The 24,626-nt window shown below is 36.9% G+C and overlaps 1 protein-coding gene across 1 annotated transcript in view; it reads left to right on the top strand.

Moving 5' to 3' along the window:
- The window catches only part of LOC131049969 (uncharacterized), a 74,732-nt gene that overhangs the window by 25,052 nt on the left and 25,054 nt on the right, over positions 1–24,626 (top strand). Inside the window, exons 4-5 of the mRNA XM_057984085.1 lie at positions 430–496; positions 4,511–4,557. Of these exons, the coding sequence (XP_057840068.1) occupies positions 430–496; positions 4,511–4,557 (114 nt within the window). The remainder of the gene's footprint in view (positions 1–429; positions 497–4,510; positions 4,558–24,626) is intronic.

Genomic DNA, 24,626 nt, shown 5'->3' on the forward strand with positions numbered 1-24,626 from the left:
TCAAAAATATTAGAACTCATGTTTAGATGATAATTATAACTTGTCTTACAATCGTTTTGTGGTAATATGTAGGTCAAACTTCCTGATTTGCTTGGGTTCCCTTTATATATAGGCAATTACTTTGATCATGTGGAATCATCAATGGCAATCTCCTTTTTTGTTTCACACAATTGTTTATTTTTGTTGAATAGGCTTTTTTTTCAATAATCTCCATTATTACTGAAATAATTTAGTTCTGGGACTATCTGAGTGTTTATTTATTTTTAAGTTCATTGTTTGCCTTTTAAGTTTGTTCTCTGATGAGCATCTTCATATGTTCAAATATATTTAATGATTTGTCTTCCACGTTTTCAATTTATATTAAATGTCATGTTTATAGAAGTTTGATGCTTAGGGCAAATTTCTTATGCATGTACTGTTTTTGGGTAGCTTCCTGCGGATATCCAATGGCATTTTGTTGGGCACCTTCAGAGTAACAAGGCAAAAACTCTTCTAGGTATGCTTTGAACATCTCAACTTTCTTTTCAAAGGTGATTCTTTTATATGGCTGTCCCTTGCTTTTTAATTTTTAGATAAAATAGCTGGGGTTTCTAGTGGGGCCACACCCTTGAAGCTAACATAGATTGTTACAGTATTGACTTAGCAGGTGAAGATTACTGTCAACTGTTTATAATACCTTAACTCAAACACACAATATTATACCATTTGGAGATATAACAGCAAAAAGCACAACTGCCAGAATATGCTTCCAAACCCATACTAAAACGGCACAAGGCTGCACCACCTGCACAGAACTCCCCATCTCTCTCAATCAGCAGCGGCCTCCTCTTGGTCAAGCAAATATTTCTCCACCCACGCAAATGCTCCTGGAGCACCACCATTTGCATATGGCTTTGGATTGCATTTTGTAAAGATGAAAATTGCAGTCCGAAGCCCATATCTTTATGGCAACAAGCTCGATGAATTGAGCTACCAGAAAATACCAGAATGGAGAAGTAGTGCTTTATTTCTGCACAGCTATTATGATGGTAATACACATACCTGCCAACACTTTGCCAGTATCATAATAGAAAGACCTCAAAATGACAACCTTGCGGTGAAACTCCTCCAACTCATCATGCCTATACAATAAAGCTGCAGATGACTTCATAGACTCCACATTCTCTAGTTATATAACTTCCTTCTTCTTAGCTTCCTTGGGCTTCTATGCAAATTCACCTCCATGTAGCTGAATTGATCCAACAAGAACATTTTTAACAGACAGATTCTTAGGTTTGCATAAGGTACAAAATGTACCAAATTTGTGACAAAATCAACGTGTAGAGCCATTTTTGGCATGTTTCCTGCCTCCAATTACTTGAATTCTAGAATTCTTTGAACAAACTCCAGAGCTGCTCTTTCCTCACACTGAAAAATACATTGAAGATGATTAATTGACGCTGCATGGCTATGCTTGAAGTGCTTGCCTTTTCCACACTCTGCTTACTGGCCATGCGTATGTATATCAGAAAGCCTCCGCCACTTAGAAAAAACTACCAAAGAGAGCAAACAACCAAACCCACATTAGACCAAGATTCAGCTGATAACACTATATAGAGGCCAAAAACACGGATGACAGAGAAGTCTTTAATTTCAATGCAAAATCATAGCATGCCTTGAGCCTCCCAGGGCCAAATAAAGCTCCAGTCAACTACAGATTAATGAAACTCTTTATTAACATGCCTTATATCATTGTGAAAGAGATCTCCATAAAGCTTTTGTAATTAATTCTATATTAACATCCTCCATTGGCAAAGCTCTAACAATACTTAAATGTGGTGGAGACTAAGATTGCTTTAGAAGATGAATGGTATTGGTATTAATTGAATCTTTATATTATTCTAGAAGATAAATTTTTCCCAGTGGGATCTCTTTCTTGTATTTGATTCTTGCATAAGACTCATTGGTTAATGTCAGCGAGTGAAAATTGTGACAATCAAACATAAATTTGCCAAATACAATGTAATTTATTCTATATCCGAAGTTATTTACTTCCTTAACAAATCAATAATAAAAGTGCATAATGTAAGGGCAGCAGCTTGGAAGCTTGGTTATTCTCACAATTCTTAATGATGGCATGCTAATAACTTCCAAATAAAGACAACTATTTCAATTTCCCTCTGTTATATAAATTTTTTGTTTGATCAATGTGTGATGTCCATTGAATAATTTGACTATCTTTCTCATCACCCATAATTCTGCTTTTGGAAAAACTTTAGGTATTTCAATGCAGATAGTATGTTATATATTTAGCCGCTGTTATAAATTGATCAATTGTGCTCAATAATATGTTGTTTATTACACTATGTTTTTTTTTATTTGGTAAAATTTTACTTCTTCTGGGGTAACTTTTGGCTTAGTTGTAAAACAGTGTGAGACACGCAATGGATTTCAAAGAATCGATGCTGTTCAATTAATCAAGGAGACAAAGCTCCTTTAAATAGAGTTACAAAGATGATGTTTCTAAAAGAAACAAACATTAACTAGAGGCGAAATTAGAAACAACTTAAATGACCATTAATAACACAAAGAGAAAGATATTATTCTAATACCCTCCCTTAATGGTCATCGTTCTAACTTCTAACTACCAAGAGAAATAACAGAGAAGGTTGCCCCCTTCTTCTCAGAACACGCTGCAACAGAAGACAAGAGCTTGCCACTAACTCTGCCACTTGAGATGAGTTTGCCACCAACCCTCCCAGAAACTGCAGAACTTCTGGAGATACAACAACACCAACTGTCCAACCTAATGTTGGAGAACTGTCCCTCCTTGTAACCAGAGACACACCAAGAACAACCGTCATGATTTTGAGGAAAAAATTGGCAAACCCTCCAAACTATTGCAGATGAGCAAGATGCCCGAAAATAGACTGCAAACAAGAGACTAGTGCAGATGTTCGCACAACTCCAGGTGCAACTAAAAACAAATTGCAACAAAGTACAATTTTTGAGGAAAAAATCATAAACCTCCCATGATTTTTTTTTTTTACAAGGACAAAAAATATTTAAAAACCCACAGATAATTTTTTAGGACAAAATTATTAAAACCCACAGATTTTTTTCAAGGGAAAAAAAATATTAAAACCTATTAGAATTTTTTTAGGTAAAAAAATATTAAAAACCGAAACAAACATCGATGCCCATAAGCCATCTTCACACTTTTCAAGGCACGAAAAATGAGGTACTGAGAAGATGCTAAGTGCACAAAATCTGACTGCCTTCCAACATCAAGTTGGTCAATGACGCCATCTTACACGTTTCCCAATGCACGGAAAAAGAAAAAATTGAGAAGAGGCGTTGGCATAGAATTCAAAAAATTCGAATCCCAATGCAGAAACAGAGGCAGATGCAAGTACAAACTTCAAAAAATGAAGTACGGTTGACACGAATTTCAAGAAAAAAATTCCAGCTGACGCAGAAAAATTTGAAGACAACCCAAAAATCCTTGCGAAAAACCCAGAAAGAATCTGTTGTCGGCATCTGGATCCGCTGGCTTGAAAATCGAGGCACCCAAAAAATTCTGACGATGACCCAGTTGAGATCTCGAAAAAACCCACCACGAATCTGTACTCAGAAATTTTTTTCGATTGAATCTGGAGGGTCAAAACCCTAGCCGAAAGTAAAAAAAAACGCGGGTTTGACCAAGTTGCAGGTTGCAGAAAAAATGGCGGGTCTGTACCATGCCGAAAAATGCCGAAAACCCTCGCCAGACATACGCAAACAGGAAGAATCCCGTTACACGACATAAACACAGTCCAAAACGGACTTTTGAACACAAATTTTTTTTCGAAAATCTGCAGCCAAACTAAGAGGCCCGAAAAATCTCGGAAAAGAATTCACAAATTCTTTATTCAGGCTCTGATACCATAAAATAGTGCGAGACACGCAATGGATTTCAAAGAATCGATGTTGTTCAATTAATCGAGGAGACAAAGCTCCTTTAAATAGAGTTACAAAGATGATGTTTCTAAAAGAAACAAACATTAACTAGAGGCTAAATTAGAAACAACTTAAATGACCATTAATAACACAAAGAGAAAGATATTATTCTAATAAGTTGCCATGACTACTTACATCAAATTCACCTAGGACTTGAACCCGATCTTATCCATTGGGGTACTGCATCTAGCAAGTTTGATGAGGTATTTTATGATTTCCCCATTTCACTTTATCGTTTGTCCTGGGATTTGAACCTGCACTCCATTATGGAAGCCTTGATGCTTTCACCATTGAGCTCATCTTGTTCTAGACCGTGTTTGCTTTCTTTAGTTACAGTTTTTTGTTGAGAAGTTGGTGATGTATGTTTTGAGTCCTTATCTCGTTCTCTTAAGGAAGAACGAAGACATATGATTAAGATACATGCACTTGCAACTACTTGTTTAGCTTTTGATAACTTCTTTGGCACTATTGGATTAGTATACTAACACAAAGTGTATATGTTATATCACAATATTGGACTTTGTGATGGCAGCTGGTGTGCCCAACTTGTATATGGTTGAAAGTGTGGACAGTACCAAGGTAAATTCATGAATCCTGTTTATTTCTTTTTGATTAAATAAGGAAATTCAATTTGTTTTTTTCTTATGGTTGCTAGTATCTTGAGACTTGTATATTTCTGTTCTATCAAAAACTTAAAATAGCCATTAAATCTTCATCTCCAATCTCAAAGAACATCATGTGATTGAAACATCTACATTTATTCAGCTCTCAAGTTTCTTTCCCACAAAAAAAAGATCAATTGCATAAAGTGCAAATATTTAATATTTCATAATTGTAAATATTAATTTACTCAATCATAAAATGTTTGTCATGTACGTATCTGCATAGAAATATCTAGTTAGACCTCTACCTGTTTCATTTGAAATTCTTAGCTATAATTTTGATGTTTTTCTCTATTGGAACTTGAGTGGTATGTGCTTTAGGTCGGTACAATAACAAATTAAAAGTACAAGGTGTAGTTAGATGGTGAGATTGAACTGCTATCAGCTAGTTGCACAAGGCACAAAAAGGTGGTCTGTATGAGTTCATGGTTTAATGGTGATCACTGTTTGATAAAGGGAAAATTGAATTGCTACCAATTAGTTGAACAAGGCAACAAAGAAGCCAGTGTATATAAGTCCAGGAAGCTCTTGGAGGGCAGGGCATGTGTCTGTGGAACAGTGTAATGAGCACAGCTAAAACCTATGTGGATGTGCATACTCACCCTTTAAAGAGTCATACATGCTTTGTATGTGAATGCAAGGATGTGACACACACAGGCATGCCCCAGGATTTACTAGGGTATACCCTGATTATGAGCATTCTACACAGAAAATGAGTGAGCCCATTTAACACACCCTCACATACCTAGATAAAGAAGCTAAAGAATATCTAAAGCCTAATCCTAAAAGAAAAACTGACTACCATATTCCACTTATATTTGGATGCTTTCAGTTTCCCTGCTATGGCTGCTGTTTATAAAAGTTTATAATGCTGAAATCTATTCTTGTTAATGCATGCGTAGATGTATAATACCCACATCCACTCCTTTGCCTGTTTATCAAAGTTATGGGTATCTGTATGGGGTGCTACACATCCATACCCTGAATCTTCACTGTTTGATAACCATAGGGATTTGTGCTTTCATCGACCACTTATAAGTTTTTGGATTTTTTCACCATCATAAAAACCAGAGAACTCCAGTAATTTTTCAGTAGCATTTAAAAAATCAGCCTTCATCAAGGCTGTTGCCATGAAAAGGCAGGAAACAAAATGAATCAAGAGCAGCTAGATGGGAAAGAACATAAAGCGATCTTTGATCATAGTAACTGTCTTTAATCATAGCATTTTGTTAGAAATATATTTCAAAACATTGAAAAAAAAGCAAAAGAGAATTGATAGTAGAATGGTCAGCAGTCTGGCAACAAATGTTTCATTCTTATCCTGTAGACACAGAAATGAATTTTTTGGGAATGGGATTCCCTGTATCATTTTCAGCAGTGACCTTTATAGAATATGGAGTGTCCAAGTGGTTCTTCAACTCTCTTGATAAGGCAGCTGCCCATTTTACATGTGCTGGTTGAAGCATGTGACGTGGAGCTGTGAAGTTGATGATGTTTTAAAATAGAGCCTGAGATGAGAGGTTCAATATCAATCATCCTAAGTTGTCATTTTGTGGAAGGAGGTGGACCCTTCTCGTTACTATCAGTAAGTTTCTTTAAGCAATGACTGTGTTCTACAAGTGTGTCACAGAAATCAACTATCATTCAGTCAGGCTTTTGATAGACAAAATCATGGTTAACTATGTAGTATCTTTCTGAGGGCAGCTTGCAGAGAAAAAAATGGTCTGGAAGTGGCATGTGAGATCCAGCATGTAAATATCTCTTGTATCCTTAAGTAGTGAAGTGGGGGGATGAATTATGATTAGGCATTGTAGGAGACATTGAATTAATTTCAGCTGCAGGGTATCAAAACCATCAAATTATCAGCTGAAGGATACAAATGGTGGGATTTGATGTTTGAAAGACTAGAAGTGCTATTTTTAGATGAGGATGGGAAAATTAGTCTGCCAGATCTCAAAGAAGATGGGGTTTTGCAGGCTGCCAAGAACCTTTAAATTGGTGAACAGAAAAGGCATTTGAAAGGCCTTTACATAGTCTATTCTTTGTGTGGGGATTGCAAAGGATTGGGATAATGATTGTCAATGCAGAACATTAGAAAAAAAGAAGACAGTGTGCTCTATTCTTTCATATCTCAAAGAAATAATATATTGATCCAAGATCTGTCATTTTAAATGCCCAAGCCAATTCTAACATTGAACATGTAATCAACCTTGGATTGTTTGCTATGACAATCAAATCATCTACATGTATCATCACAATCTTTATGCTTAAATGTAAGAGTTCTGAGCCACTCTCTTTAAATCTTCTTCTTAAACTGTCAATTTTAGAGTACTGTGCCTAAGAAGCTTGATTCAAACCATCTAATGCCTTCTTTAATTTGTATACATACAAAATGTTCTTTTCTTGAGCTGCATGTATCACCACAATCTTTATGTCTATATCTACTAATGTAAAAATGTGGATCTGAATGAGCTTATTTGAATTGTTTTTCCTTAAACAATTTTCAATTTTGGAGTATTCCATGTATGGAGCTTGTTTTAACACACACAATGGCTTCTTCAACTTGATTAAGATGTTCTTTTCATGGTTGTTCAAAGCCTTGTGCCTGCCCCATGTAAATTACATCATTCACATATCCATTCATTATGCACTTTTAACATCCATTTGGTGCTTTTCCCGTAGAAATCAGGCACTGACACCAACACTTATCCTATCGTATGCATTTTAGTGAGTGGAGTACTTCAATTAAGGATATATATAGTATTATAGTCCAAAAGCTCAGACTTAGGATTTGGATGGCTTTCTCTGCAAATAAAGTAAATTCTGTATATACATAAAAAAAACTTACATAATGCATGAGAAACATACATAATGAATTTAGAGAACATATAATTCTATTTTGATTATCAATTTGTCATGAATCAATGATATGCTCCTGGTTCAGATACAGGTCTGGTCTGGCTGCGGGGTTGGCCAGGGTTCTGGTTTCTACTTGTGGGTTCTGCTGTGACAAACCAAAGTGAACCCACTTTGAACCCAGTCAAGTTATTTAAGAATTCCAGCAAACCTGACATAAATTTACCAGCTTTTGGAGGAAAATCAGAATGGTTTGGAAATGTTGTCATTGATGTCAAAGGTATACACGGACATTTGGAAGTTGTCATTGATGTCAAATGACTGTTTAAGATATGATGATACAAAAAGTAAAAGAAACATGAATGCATTATTCAGAACTTGTACATTGATGTGATGGAAGTCTTGTAAGGTTACCTACAGGTGTGACTATTCATAGGTTGAAGATCTTGGTAAGATCATTAAATCAGATACAAAACATGCAATACACTACGTATTCAATCACTATTTTAATAAGTTGCAAGTGGAAATCATAATAAGATGTTTAAAGTATAGCAATCACTATACATACATCAACTATTGGAGTAAGGCTCTTCGAAGAACAAGACAATGCACCAGTTAGTTATTTAATTACCCACGAGGATAGGTGTTGAATGGAAGTAAAAGTGGGAAGAATCAGATAGGAAGAATCGGACTATTAATTTGAAACTGGAAATTCAGTGATTATAGTGACAATTCATTAAGCAGCGACTTCATAACATAGACAAAAATATTATGGCGACAATTAAGGTGTTTTTGCTGGTCACACATTGGAATACAAACCACGTGTTTATCCAAGGCAACAGCAATTAAAGAAACAGCTAAGATGACAGTGATCATAGGTGGCAATCACATATGACAGGCTAGTGTATATCACAAAAGACCACGATCCAAAATAAGCAATACAGTACACTTCATAGCAGCGACTAAAAAGACGACTTCATGCGATTTTTAAAAAATTAAAGATTATTAAGAAGCGGTTCATATTAATGGAAAGATGTTTTAAGACGGCACTTAAGAATTATGATTAAGGATAAATCATAATTATAATGAAGAGGTGCGAAGGATAAAGAAGGAAGTTTAGAAGTGATGCGGTTCATTTGCACAAGGTGACATTAAGATAAATCGTATGGTAAAAGAAACTTTATAAAATAAAAATAAAAAGGTGTGAGTTTATTAAGCAGCAGGTACGATTTTTTTTAATGAAGAGGTATAATCTATTTAGGTGGTGACTAATATGAAAAGAGGTATCTCTTAACATGGTGAGATATAAAAATATTTGAAAATCAAATGTGGGTTGAGTGTGTTGTATAGTGTATGAAGAAAATGAAGATTATTTAAGCAGATCAAAATATTGAGATGAAGACATAATGCAGATCTAAGAAGAAGGATATAAAAGAGATTATAGCAAATTTGAAGAAGACTTTATAGCAGATTTAAGGAAGATTCTATAGCAGATTTAAAGGAGAAAGAGGAGAATAAAGAAGGAAATTAGATGTCCACTATCCGTTGTTAAAGCAACATTGTCAAGATGGAAAATCAAATTTATGTGAAGTGGGTTGATGCTCATGAATTTTGAAGTGGGAGCTGGTGCTTCCAGTGGGTTGGTGCTCACAAAAAATCAGATTTGGGAGTTGGTGCTTCCAGTGGGTTGGTGCTCACAAAATCAGATTTGGGAGTTGGTGCTTCCAGTGGGTTGGTGCTCACAAAAAGAGTTAGGGGTTGGTGCCTACAAACTTTGTAAAAAGAAGATATTTATAAAAGCATTTATTGCCATGGTTTTCTCCCATAAGGGTTTCCACGTATATATCTTGTGTTCATATTAGTTAGATCACATATGAATATTGGTATGCAATGAATATGTTAATGAGATAAGTCATATACTTGTGATTAAAGTTGAAAAAGTTTAAGCTGGTGAAATTTGTTCTTATACTGATTCACCCCCCCCTCCCCTCCCAGTATAACCGTGTGCTCTTCAGAACCCCACCAAGTTAATTTAGAATTCCAGTGAACCTAACATAAATTTACCAACTTTTGGGGGAAAATTAGAATGCTTTTCACTTTTTTGTCCATTCCCTGCAACAAATTTTGACGATTGTAATTTTTTAGGGTTTTTCCTTATTTTCTGGCAATCTGATTCAGTGCTAGGGAATGGGTTTGAGTCAGATATGCTAAGTGTTGTAATATCCCATTGACAGAGATAAGTTGGTGGTGGGTGAATACCAATGAAGTGTCGAAGTTGCTCCTATTCCTAGCCAAGGAATTTGATCGGAAGTAATTGGTAAAGTCGTGGGGGATAATGCCCGCTAATAATAAATATTTATATATTATAGTATTGTTAATATATTATTATCATAATATATATTATAATATTATATTATTTATATATATTATGATAATATTATCATATTATCGATGCACCTGGCTTACGGGCGACTGGGTACATCTCTAGGGACTAGTCTTGCCTCAGTTTGCCCCAAATGGGCGTCGGGTTGGGTTGCAGGGATACCTTGGACAATCAAATTTTTTTTTTATCATATTATCAATGCTTAATAGTTAATTTATATATGTCATTTCATTAATTTATCTTTTTATATATTATAATATTTATCAATTGCAAGTGAACAAGGTGTGATTATTAATAACTTTAATAAAACGAGCTAAGGCAAGCTTGGTCAGAATATGAATATTACGAATATTCATTAAAGTTATTAATATTTAATGCTAATTAATTTTTAAATGTATTAATACGAATATAAATATTAATATAAGATATAATTATATAGATATTTATATTAATATATATATTATTTTTATGTTATACACACATGATTATATTAATATGTTTTTTATTTTTTATCTATATTTATATAAATGGATATTAGATATATTGTTTATTACTTTATTTTACTATATTTATTTATTATTTATTAAACAAAAGCCCTATATTTGTAATTTTTATATGTTTTTGTATGGGCAAACCAAAAATGAACCCAAACCCAATTTTTTTAATATCAAACTTGAACCCGAACCAGTACCAGGACTGATAACTAGAAAATAAATATAAAGCAGAATCTAATTTCTCTCAAGACTGCATGGAAGGATTGGTGTGATTTGATTAATGTCACAAATGAGAGGTTCTGTTCAGCAGGAGGGAGAACATTTCTTTGTTATTTTAAATCAGATTGCATCTGTGGTCTTCATTAGGGATTGCAGAGATCAGCTTCATACATCTCTCCCCTTTGCCTTTGTCAACTACAGCCATTCCCTAGACACTACCCATTCTTTGATATCATACTAGAGTAATAGGTTTCAGCAATTAAAGCTATAAACAAGGGGTATAATTGCGTTGTAATTCTGCATATTAAATAGGCTTACAAAGAGAAGTCAAGTTGGCTATTTGTGCAACAACCTACACCACCAATGTAACACCCCACCAAGGAACCCTAGAGGATCATACTAATCTAACTCGAATAAGGGGTGAAATATATATTTTTTAAGCATTTAATGTGTAACCTAATGCAATGCTCTAACTAGAAACAACTTGTAAAACTGAATTTGCACAAGCGGAAGAAATAACTCTAGACTATCCTCTAAGGTTCCTCAACGATGTTACTCAACAACCCACAAAACATAAAGGAAACCCAATCTAATCATAGATAACTTTTAATCCATTTATTGAACATTAATAAGAGAGCTAACACCATTAAAGATTCAATTTGACTTAACTGAATAGAGAAACTAATTGCAATCAATAAACTTCTAAGACTAGGTTCATTTTAAACACAATTCCAAATGATCCTACAATCTATAAAATGATAAATAATAATCATATACTTAAATCAACATTTACAATTACTAACATGAATCCTACAAATCATATCACATAATTTACATCACAATTTCATCATCATTACATCATAAATAAATAAATAAATATGGCTACTGGGTAAAAGGTAAAGCCATATAACAGGGACAAAGAACCCCAAATAACAAAATGTTCTTCCTGAAAACATTAAAATTAAATTATGCTACACACAAATATCCCTAAAAACAATACCAAAAACACTAGAATAAAACATTATAAATAAAGAAGTAAGAACTCGAACATTAGAGCAAATTATACTCCAATAACTACAGCAAAAACCCTAAAATCAAAAACCAGTCCTCAAACATAATATAATACAAAAATTGACTCTCAACTATCAACTCTGATTGGCTGGCAACAAGGGTCTGAAATACGGCTGCAGGGAGGAATGGCAGAGCGTGGAGGGAAGAGTTGGCGTGGGTGACCACTCCACGCAGGTGGGATGGCCCCCATCCTATGTGGGAGGAGCCATGCTGTGGTCTCCCCCACGTACGTGGGAGAGCCTCCCACCATGCATGGGAAGGACCTGACCATATTGGCGAGGCCCCCCATCAACAAGGGAGAGCCCACGTAGCACAACGCCCCCCCACAACCATATAACACTTGCCCAATGCCTCTAGTCCAAAACTTGGACAAAAAACACAGCTCGCTAACAAGGTAGAAATAAATACAGATAAGAAATAAAACCAAAACTGATAGATCACGGATAGGGGGAAATAGAACATAAGAAAGAATAGATATTCGGGTGATCAAAAATCCAAAACAAATGAATAGCACAGAAGCTAGGAGAATCTGGTTCAAAATTTAATATTAATATTACTGTGTATATTGTTCAATCAGAGAAACCTTTTGAAAATGATTCATACAATAGTCAATGCGCAGATCCAAACCAAGCAAGGCACAAATTTTATTCTGGTCACTGGCAATCACAGGAAAATTAAACCTCAAACAAACATATTTCAAAGGAAAAGATATTAGATGCCAACCTGGATAGACAACTGCAAAACAATCGAAAGCCGGGAGAGTGCAAATCCACCGATCCAATGCAAAACTCTCCTACACCCGCCTTCCTTTGATCTCCTTTCCCAGTCCGTTTTCCAATTTCCTAAAATTTCCTTTTTAAGCCAAGAACCCCTTCTTCAGAAAATTTTCGGGAATTAAAACCTTCATCAACCGTTCCAGAACTAACTCCCCGAGAATTGTAATCATAATTAAATTAATTTACCTCTTAACTATAGTGTAGCATATTTAATTATTATTTTTTTAATGTATTTATTAACTTTGGCTAATTTTAATTATAACTTGACTAAATTAATGAAAATAAAGTTTCAAAGTTTATAATTAAACATTTACATATATTATATTATTATTTTAAAATAAAATACAATTTATTAGGTTAATGTTTATAATTAATAATAAATGAAAAAAGGCATGACAAATAATCCTTCGCGCAACCACACACACACACTCAAACATAACCAAGATTATCAGATTTTGCCTGTGGCATTCCGATCAGGTAAATGCAAGATAGGTATAGTTGCCCTAATAAAGAGCGAAGGTTTAGGGTTTGGGTAAACGGGCCAATATGCTATCTCCCACTACCTCCATTGGGATTGTGTAGGCACGCTCAGACTTGTGGAACTAGGTGGAGTCGGTGCCTCGTACTTGCAACCCTGCATCATAGACAAATGCATATACAAGCATTATGTATATACACACACACACATGCACTCCGGTGAAGGGGAATTGTGACATCCTATGTTTCTCCGAAGAGAGTGATAAGGCATCATCCTCTTGCACCACAGTCAGGGTCATACACATAGAACACAAATCAAGTCATAATACACCACATAGCCTAACTAGATACGTTAGTACATGGGTTAGTATATATATATATATTGTTGGTTGAAAATTTTGTACACTTGGGGAAATATACAAAATTGTGGCTTCAACAACAGTTTGTGAGTAAAACTCTTCTAATTAAGGGAAGGTCCCCCCTATCTATCTAATACTAAAACTAAAATAGGATGAAACAACAATCTTTTTTTTTCAAGAAAGCCACTATCCTTTTCTCTCTACAAAAAAGTGATAGCAATTTAATGTAAAACAACAGTAACAACTTTTTGAAATGAAATGAGAGAAAGGAAATGAAGTTTCCTGAAAGCTCAAAGACTTCCGTCACTTACTTTGAGAGGGGACAACAATATTAAGCTCAAAGTCTTGAATATGTGAAGTCCTATCTACTTTTTTCTATACTAATGATATCAAGAACAAATTATAGCAGCACAAAGTCTGAAATATCTTATTCCCTTCTACACAAAACACTAAGAACTAGTATGAGCTCAAAGACTCTCAACTATTTATTATCACAAAATCTTTTTCTAATTTCTTTCAAGAACAAGTGTAAGCACAAAGTCTTACAACTCTTCCTAGAAGAATGTTTACTCTAATTTATATTAACCTCCAATACTTGCAGCACAAAGACTGCAAATAAAATTCGATTAAGCTCTCTTACAAACTCAAGAATGTAGCACAAAGATTCAAAACTTGAGCAATCTTCTTCTATTCCTTTCAATTCTTCAATTTACACATAAAAACTCAAAGACTTTTTTGCTGCAAATTTGGCAGAGTTTTTGCTTGCTTTCTAAAAGATAAAAATTACAATAGACCCCCTCAAGTATTTATAGGAGAGGAGTCATGAGAAAAAGGTGGGAGGATCCTAACTAACTTGAGAAATTCTCTCAACCACCAAGACTTATTCAATAACTAACTATGACTTATTCAAAGCTACAAGTCCTATTCTAAATTGACTTGTTACTCATCTACTTGTAATTACAAAAGTGCAAGTAATGACTTGTTGGTAAACAGATTTGTCACTGCGGTCGTTTACCTGAAACAACTGACCCTGTTTGCTCGATAAGCAGTGACAAACGTTCCAACAGTTGGAGAGATCATTCTGTGAAACATGATCTTCCTTTGCGTTTGAGAGGGGCAACTCCCTTGTATGATAGGGGTGTTTAGGATTTTCGTGTACTTTTAACCTGAAAGTACATAAAGGAGAAAACATAGAACTTAAATGAGATTAATAACAGAAACCCTACTAGAAGACATACGAACAACAAGTAGGATTCCATAAATGATAACAATCACAAAAGGGGTTACCACCAAAAAGGTTAGTCATGCAACAATGATGAAAGAAGTACAATAAACCTCGACACACGAAGAGATAGGTTGTACTAGCACATGCAAGTCAAGATACCATGAAATGATGTGTTTCATCAATGGATTTCACCAATACATAAAGGGATTACTAATTCAACATACGAGAAATTAGTTACTTTAACTCATGAATACATTCAAGACACACAAACTTAATGCATTCTTCATTATCCTTTTTGAAAATATACAAGTTCAAAAACCCCTTAGTACAAAGGTATGACTATCAAAACATCTCGCTTAGTTTCTCTACAAAATTCTGCAGAGTTTTCCCCCTCTGTAAGAGTCTCTCCCCTTTACATTACAAATAGCCTTGTATTTATAGGCTTGTAGGATAACTACCTTATAACCAACTTCAATTATGGGTTAATAATTCACTCTTTTCTGCATAAATTTTAATGAGTTAGTAACTTACACTTTTATGCACAGAAGAAACCAACTTTCTAACCTTTGGTTACAATAAGTGACATAAGTCACTTTTTACAAAAAGAATTTCAAACCCATTACATTGAAGAAATAACTCGTTGTCGATTTTGCCGAGGTAGCCTCCATGTCTTTCATCTGCATCTTTATCTTTGTAACTTTTTCATCATCAACTCTCTTTGCTTACACTGCAGAGTGTAGCTGCATACTGAAACATCTATGCATTGTAGCAAACAATTATCGTGCAATGTTGAATCAAACAGTTCACGTGCAATGTTGATTCACCATGCTTCACAAAATTGAGCTTTACACTCGCCAATTGCATCTGTTATGTGCATTTGCTCTTGAAAGTTTTCAAAGTCTTTTCGACTAATCCATGTTAGTGCGAAATCTGCAATCAAGCATTCCATGAGATGACGTTTCTTTTAGGCATTTGGTAAACAGGACGCTTTGTGTATTATTCTGCATCTTGCATGCATCTCTATCGTGAGCAATTCCAACAATAATATCTGACAAAAATCTCCTCATTTATAAGTTTTGATGGATGTTATCTGTCATATTTTTTGCTGACAGAGAAAATGTGGGAAGAGCTTGTAGAGTTCGGCCTTACACATGTGAGGTGCATTTGCTTGAATGTTTTAAAGCATGCACAACAAATCTATTTTGCACAAGTCATGTTTCAACATTTTGCGTTGCGTGCCTGCAGTTGCACTTCCAACTGTAACTTCCGATGAAAATCCTAAATTTTATTATGCTTTGTGGACATCCATACTTGTAAGGAACTGGCAAAGATTGTGACATTCGAATTTACACATGCCATTTTGAAATTGCTTGAATGTATCTCAACCAATTTCAACGAATTCATTTAGTGCATGTTCCACAAACATTACATTGCACGAGATGAGATCTCATCATGACATTTTATCAATTATTTCGAATGCTTTCTCCATTCTCCATAGGTTGTAGCTTTGGTACATTGAAAGATCCTGTCAAACGGTTAACTTGCCTTATCTTTGCTTCTAGATTTGCATTTGCCCAACGCATCACGACATTGTCTATGCTTTGGTATTTGCATTTGCGGCATTCTGTCAAACATCTCATGACAGGCTATGCCCCCATGATTTGCAGTTCACGTCTACCAGAGCAGTAGCAACTACAACATTTGACTGAATTCTTCTATCATTTTATGCTTTGATAGATGTCATCTCTCTGGGGCGTTGTTATTAAATACATTGTAGCTCGGCACGGAGGAGAGGTGTCGCTCGCCTGAGTTGATGAGATCATGTCTTATGTGATGACGTTCTCTCTTCGGATGGATCAGATCATCCGCTTTGGAGAGAAGGAAGGGGTAGACTAACGGGGACTACGCACGAAGCACGACACTAACATAGATCTGATCTGTAAAGTGTAAATTTCGCTATAGGATAGATCTAAGTCGAGTCCGTATCACAATGGAGCAGTTGGTTATTATTCCCAGCTACCTCATTATTTCCTCCGGTGGCATCACTACTATCATACGTTATATGACCCCCCTTGTGCACAACGAGCAATCATTGTATCATATGAGGCTTATTTTCTTTGATGCGCTCTATCAAATTTTCTGAACATCTAAATAGATGTCCATGCCCTATACCAGAGCTCCCATTTTAGCACAAGCTGGCATAATGCTGATAAAGGTTGTGGAGTTTGGATTTAAACCCGCACATTGCATTTGCTTGAACATCTCTAAGGCCCTTTCAGCAAACCCATTCTGTGTATATCCTGAGATCATCGCATTCCATGAGACCACATTTTTGCGAGGCATTCAATCAAGCAATTCACATGCCGTGTCTGAGCTTTCCACATTTGCATTGCATGCAATGATATCTCATTGAGACACACCTCCCACTCCAATTGCTCGCTTCTATTTTCCCCTGCCTGGTGCTATGCCTCTCCTACAGCCTATGCCACGTTTGCTTATGGAACCAGAAGATATTAAATTGGTCATCGCTCGATCCTGCATGAGGTGATAGCTTTAATCCTCTTTGTTATTGCGGGGGAAACTCTTTCTCGATCAACGTCGACCTCGTCCTGCTCCTACCTCTGCTTATTTCTTTGCTACCTATCGCTCCGTTGCCTTTACTTTACCACCTCCCCTATCACTGTCTTTCCTGCTGCTCATGCTTTCACTCGGGCAACTTTCATTGATTCATTAATTGGTGGTTATTCAATGGGTTTTTCAACAAGATCAACTGAGTCACCTTTGACTGGTGCCTTTACCATCCACCACTGCTGGGTAATATACTTGGTGAGTTCTATAATAAAAGATTCTATTCGAATAGAAAAATGAAGGTGTTCCCCTTCCAAATGCATAACCATAGAGCACAAACAAAGCTTATAGAGTTAAAAGGGTTCAAGATCTTCCTTGCAAAACCCATTTTTAGCACATTCACTGTAATCGTTTCATTACATGAGATGGCATCTCTTTGAAACATTCTATCAAACAGTTCACTTGCCTTGTGTGTACTCCACGTTCTGCGTACAAGTCTACCAAAGCAGCTGCAACACCGTGGTTGACAAAGTTCCTCTATCCTCTACGCTTTGTTGAATACTGTGATTGGTTTTTCTGCATATCTTGCGATCATTGCATTAAATGAGACCACGTTTCTTTAAGGAATTCTATCAAACGATTCACATGTCGTGTCTGAGCTTCCATGACGTGCATTCATGTCTTCCAGAGCAGTTTGCAAATACAACATCTGAATAACCTCATCTATCCCTTGCATGCTTTGATGAATGTCCATAACCTGTTCATAAGCATTTTTTTTAAAACTCTTATGAAGGAGGTTAAGAATGCTCCAGAATGGAGCATTTCTAACCTTCTTGACAAAGTGGGGCCCACAAGGTTAAGAAATGAGGTTAGAGATGCTTAGTTTTGGAGCATTCCTAACCTTTTTGTGAGAGGTTAGAAATATGGGTTAAGAATGCTAAAAAACTGAGCATTTCTAACCATTTTGGCAAACGGTTAAGAAATGAGGTTAAGAATGCTCAAAAAATGAGCATCTCTAACCTTCTTCTTCAAAGACTATGATTTTGACCTCGGAAACCATTAATCACGAAGGGGAATAAAGGAGGAATGCAACTGACGTTTTTAGACAACTTTTTATCGCAAATGACCCAACATGTTAAAATAATTTAAATATTTTAAATTTATTGCTTTGGCTGGAGAAAAATGACATACATTTCAAATGGTAGGGAGTTAGGTCCTGAAATTTGAAACATGCGTCAGCGGTAGGGAAATAGGTCCACACAATTGTTTACACCTCATGACAAAGCCTAGGATGAGATATTTTAATCATTTTGAGGCAACATACACCAAAAATTGAAAGTTTAAAATATGACAAAGTATGAACTGGGTTCAAGTGAAAGTTGGCCACTTGATACAAAATGACGCTTAGATCCTGACTATCAACTGATTTCCCTCAATTTGTGGTAATTCTCAAAATTCTTCCAGTTTTCATATTTTGACTAGTAATGACCTTGGACAACACGCTCATTACTTACGCATGAACACCCATTGGACCTTTTCTCGACACTGAGACTGATTTGATGTTCAAATTTAAAAGGTATGCCAAATGTGGGGGCAACATGACTTGACTTGCAATTTACAAAATGTTTTTACAGGTAAACATATCAAAAGAGAAACTACAACTAAGAGATTACAATTCTGAAAAATGCAACCAAGTGTTGAAAAACACTTAGGTTGTAGCATGTGAAGACATGAATCCTTTGAACTTCTGGATAATCATTTGCAACTCATCAAGATTCGGTTCATGGGTATTCTTTGCCACGATCATGGTTTTCACAATAACATCGCTACAACGAAAGATTGTGGCATTATTCTTCTCAAAGGAAGATTGAATTTCCTGCAAGGAGACTTGATAGGCAACCAAGGCTTGAATAGATGTAATTGAAAATGATTCACTCTTCCACTCATGATGAATCTTCAACTGTAGATCTGAGAGAACCCTTTCTTTTGATAATAACTACCCATTGTGATCCATGATATTGCAAGAAGCTTTCTCACAACGAGAAACAATATCTTGAAATACTTCCAATCGCAGTTTCATGGTATCATCAATGTCTTCAACAAGTGACTTGAGAACAAGGGCTTTGTTCTCCAAGAGCTCCTGGTATTCTAGATACACAACCCTCGAAGGAATAACTTGATGTTCTAGAAGAACACTCAATTTTTGTTGAGGGATTTTGAGCCAAGTTACCTGTTGACATGTTTTTTATGACAACGTCGAACACAGAATAAAGTTGCCTAATGGTCACTTCACTCTCTCTTGATCAAAGTACGATTGCATGCTAAGATTGCAAAAAGTTCAAACAATCGACTCCAAGGTTCCTTTATGCTACGGACGTGACTCAGTTGGCTGATGTGTTTGCTGGTAATCCAAGGGGCCTTACGTTTGCATCATTCTTTCACTTCTTTGTTTTGGCTGGAACTCCATCATCAGATATGGCAATTCTGCGATGTTGTTGCTTCGAAGGGACTAAAATGAACTGAAAGTAAAAGGGAAAGGGTTTAGAAGGATCTAAATCTACTCCTAAGAGCAATGATAACAATGAATAGTGCTCTGGTGGACAAATTCCAAATAAACCAAGCTCTGCTTCGCCAAGATCAACTACAACTCTGCAAGAACCGGTGCAATCTTCTGGGGATGCTAGAGGATTTTCAAATCGAGAAAGTACATTTGAATACCCAAAAACGGCGCAATCCAAACGACCATCTACAATCGAACTTAGCACAAATTTAGGGGGTTCAGGCTAACTTTACACTGCAACTTACAATCAGCAAGATGCAAAAAGTATGAACCATGGAAATTCATCAAACACCATTACATTCTCCATTGAAATCAAAGCACTATACTACTTCTACTCTAAGTGAGGAAGGTGAAACCATGCAAGCTTTAAAAAAAATAACTTAAGTGGACACCATCAGAGAACAATGTTTCATTGTTATTATCTCAAAACTTATCGCAACAATTTCATACAAAGCTCCCCCCTTACAAATGAGGGGGTCACCCCCTTATATAGGCCTCAAGCCATGATTACATGCAAAATCCTAATTAGGGTTTGCCCTAAAGATTCCCCACTCAAGGTGCAACAAGGTGGGAATCGGCAATTAATAACCCATTATGCCCATGTACAATTAATTTAAAAGAGCCTAAAATAGTGCCCACTAGCACATTAAATGTGCCCTCATGCAAAAATCGCCTGTGATGCCATAAATGCACCATCATCTTCTGAATGTGACGGCTGCGTGCAAAAGGAATATGTCATAATGCCATAAATGTGACGGTTGCATGCAAAGAGATGCTTCATTAATTCAATGCCCGTTGACTTGGCTGCCACTTGGCGAGAAAACCTTGGAGAGAGAAAACTTCAGGAGAGAAGAATTTGATCCATGAAGAATTTTTCTTGAAGTTTCTCGAACTCTCCTTGCTCTGGAGGAGATTTTCAACAATTCTCCACCACCTATTTTTTAGGAATTTTGCACAATTTAGGGTTTCAAGTCCAGGAGGAAGAGAATTCTCCTACGAATCCAAATCTGTAAACTTTTGAAATTTGGATGTGATTTGATGCCCAAGAATGGAATTTTCAAATTTTTTCCCTGGGGGGGAAATTTCTTGTTTAGTTCATCTATGATTCCTTCCTTGCCTTAGAAATTTTATCTTCAATTCATCCTTGGGTGTGATTTCTTGTTGTGGAGGAATTCTCCTTTGGAAAGAAATTTGTTCCTTACCCTGAGGAAGGAAATTCTTCATACCTTAGCCAATTTTCATGATTTCCAAGAACTATGTCCTGAAGGAAGAAATTTCAAACACTTAGTCAATTTTTTACCTTTCCTGGAATTTCTTCTTCTTGGGTGCAATTCTTCCCCGATGAAGGAATTCATCTCTTTGTGCACTGGTCATTCTGGTGCCCTCCACAAGGTCGGGGTGGAAACTCCTCCTGAGGAAGGAATTCATTGTTTTGTGAATTGTCCATGTCTTCTTTTCAACATCCCTATTTTTTAGGGATCCTCCTAAAATTTAGGAGCCAGGTTCATTGGATGGGGAATTTCATCCCGATTCCAAATCTATAAAATTTTCCATACTTCGTCGAGATCTGGTGTCTAAGAATAGCAAATTCAAAAATTTGCCTGAGGGTAATTTTGCTTTTAATTCCTCCTTGACTCCTTGGATTCCATGCCTTAGGCAAAATTTCAACTTTTAGCTTGGGCGGAATTTTGCTAATGACAGGGATTCATGGATTTTTCCCTCTGTCCTTGCCTTCTTCATTTTGGCGCCTGACTGCAGACTTGGGCGGAATTTTGCTTTGTCCATGGACTCGTGGATTTTTCCACCTCTCCTTGGCTTCTCCATTTTAGCGCCTAACTCTAGACTTGGGCACATTTTTGCTTTGTCCATGGACTCGCGGATTTTCCACCTCTCCTTGGGAATCTCATTTTGGCGCCCAATTCCAGACTTGGGCGAAATTTTGCGAGTGCCAAGGATTCATGGATTTTCCTTCTGTCCTTGGGAATCCCATTTTGGCGCCCAATTCCAGACTTGGGTGGAATTTTACCAGTGCCAAGGATTCATGGATTTTCCTTCTGTCCTTGGGAATCCCATTTTGGCTCCCAATTCCAGACTTGGGCGGAATTCTGCCAGTGCCAGGGATTCATGGATTTTCCTTCTGTCCTTGGGAATCCCATTTTGGCGCCCAATTTCAGACTTGGGCGGAATTTTGCTAGTGCCAGGGATTCATGGATTTTTCCTCATTTAATCTCCCACACGTAGAATATTTTGACTTCCTGTGATTTTGAAGTGTTTTCCCGAGCTTTCCATTTTAGGCATGGATTTCCAGCACTTGACCCATTTTTGGCTATCTTTGTCTGTTGTTTGACTTTCCGGAATTAGAAATGTCTGCGAACGCCTGATCCTTGTCGCCTTGTCTGACTGACCCTGCCAGTACTGACTTTCCAAAAATAGAAACTTTCCAGGTGTCAGCGTTAGATCCCTAGATAGGGTGCAGTAATGACTTACTAAATAGAAACTTACTAAAAATAGAAATTACTAAAAATATAAAGTTTGAGTTTTGGCAAAATGGTGACATTCCGAGACTCGGAAAAATCCCTAAAAAATAGGGACTTCCTAAAAATAGAAAGTTGCTCCGTTTGGGCTCAATTTTTACTGGGAGGTCCCTTGAAGGGTCTTGATTCTAGTCGTATGCTTAGTTTTCCTGAAACCCTAACAGGAACCCCTAAAATCTAGGACAAAAGGCAAAAACCCTAGAAAAAGGACAAAACAGGCCCTAGACTTCACCAAACTCGCTCAAACGAAAAGCAAATTTAATCAATATGACCCTTGAACTCTTGCACAGCAGAGAGATTGCTGCGAAAAGACCCCAAAAACGCAAGCCAAAAGACCGGGAGGGCCTAAAAAGTAGGGGGTCCCCATTTGCAATGGGGTGATGTGTGAAAACGTCACAACATTACCAAGCTATCTTCCATCTTTTCCAAGTTTTGTTTGAAAGTATCGAAAACTTGGTTCAATTGTTCTTTAATGGTCTTCAATTTGATCATCATTTGGAAAAACTCCCTCAAAACTTGTTCACATAAATCATGAAGTTGATCTACCCAAGATTCCTATGCTTGTACCTTTTGAGCAGCTCTCTCAACTCCCTGAATTGATTCTTGTGAATCGGAAGAACTTGAAGGATTACTCGCTTCACCAGCAAGTTTTGTGATTTTATGAACAGCTGCAACAAGTTGCCTACTCTCCTCTTCTAGCTTGTCTTTCTTCGCTAGAAGCTCATCATACCGCTGTACTAGTGAAGCTACAGATTGCTGGGCATCATGCTTGACCACTTCATGCGTTTGCTTACCCAATTCTACCCTTGTGACCCTGTAATCAGCAGCTTGCATTTTCTCGTGTGGCTTATCTACAAGGGGCTCAACAATTTCTGCCACTTTCATCTTGTTGTTGTCAACTGTTACCCTTAAGATCGTTTTGGCTCTTTTAGCAACCTTGGGCCTGGATTGCTTAAGCTGCTGATAATCAAAGACATCAAGAGAAATTTCTTGCTTCTTCCTCTTGGGAGTGAAAGAACTAAGCCATGGAGGTAAAGCCATTAGTTCTCCTTCAGTAGCAGCTGAAAGCAAAGGAGAAGCAGTTTCTGTTTGAACAACCGTGGTCATCCTGGGGTAAGTATCTATCTGGATAGCAACCATGGCTTGTTCAGTAACCAAAGGGCATGAAGATTGTTTCATAAACTCCTCAAAGCTGAAAGTAGAGGTATCAATCTCTGACAAATGAATACATGCAGGAGTATCCTTGAAGATTTCCAGCAAACTCTCTTGTTGATGATCAAGAGGTGGCTCAACTGCTGAAATGGGAATGACATTCTGAGGGGAGTCATCTGCTATTGTGTCAAGAGGAGATAGAGGTAGCTCTATGGGAACTGAGGAGGGAATCTCATGAGATGACTCCGAAGCTAGTGACTTAGGATCATCATCTGATTGTTGTCCTTCTTCTGGATCATCACGATCAATCACATGAATGTGAAGTTGGGATTTTTCCTTCCCACGTACTATCTCCTCCTCAGGAGGAAGCACCATTGCTCGACTAACCCACAACTTGATCCTTGTGCCCGAAGATGATGCACGCACCTTGTTATCTATCTGAATCTCATACTTACGCTCGAGGGGTCCTGTAGAATCATCTTCTTTTCCAACCTTGATCTTGATGAGCCTAACACCATTACCTTTAAGTCAAGTGTTGGTGTTAGCTAAGATGGGCTGAAATCTCTCAAGAATGGAAGTGCATTCTTTGTGTGACCACTGGATTAAAGGAAGTGGGGCTTCATCAATTCTTCGTGAGACGTACTCTGGATCAAGCACATTCCCATCATCAATCATCCCTTGCGGAATGTCTACTAGGTTCAAATCAATAACCTGCTCAAGGGTGAGCTTGCGGTAATCCATCTTAAGAACCTCATTTTCTGTACAGAGATCCACCCAGATATCTTCTATGTGATGCACATGTATGAAGGACTTTTTGATTCTCTCCTTCATACCTCGGTAGTCAAAATCTGCCCTTGACTTAAACCTTTTGAGTTTTATCTCCTGCATCTCAGTCTCCATAGCTTTGGCTTTGGTGGATATGATGAGGGAGTACTAGCCAATTTTCAATGGGTTAGTTGTAGAAATCCCCATTCCAACCCTATGCTTGACAGATTGATGTGCATGAACCGTCATGATCTGTCTTCTTAACTCCATAAGAATAATCTTATCAGTTGAGTATCTAGGGAGCATGTATGGCTGCCCACTATAACATCCAAATCTCATGTAAGTGAAAGTTGGGAATTGAAGGAACAAGCAACCATATTCATTCACTCTTTCCCATGCCTCATCTGATACTCTTCCATTCTTTAGAGTCTTGTCAAACTGACACATGAAATAACCAAAGAATGCATCCTGAACCCTTCTGAAATGTAATCTGCTGGGTCTCAAAGGCAGCTAGCTGATCATAGTACTCCCACACAAGTATAAGCGA

The sequence above is a fragment of the Cryptomeria japonica genome, chromosome 2 (genome assembly GCF_030272615.1).
Source record: "Cryptomeria japonica chromosome 2, Sugi_1.0, whole genome shotgun sequence".
Taxonomy (NCBI): Eukaryota; Viridiplantae; Streptophyta; class Pinopsida; order Cupressales; family Cupressaceae; genus Cryptomeria; species Cryptomeria japonica.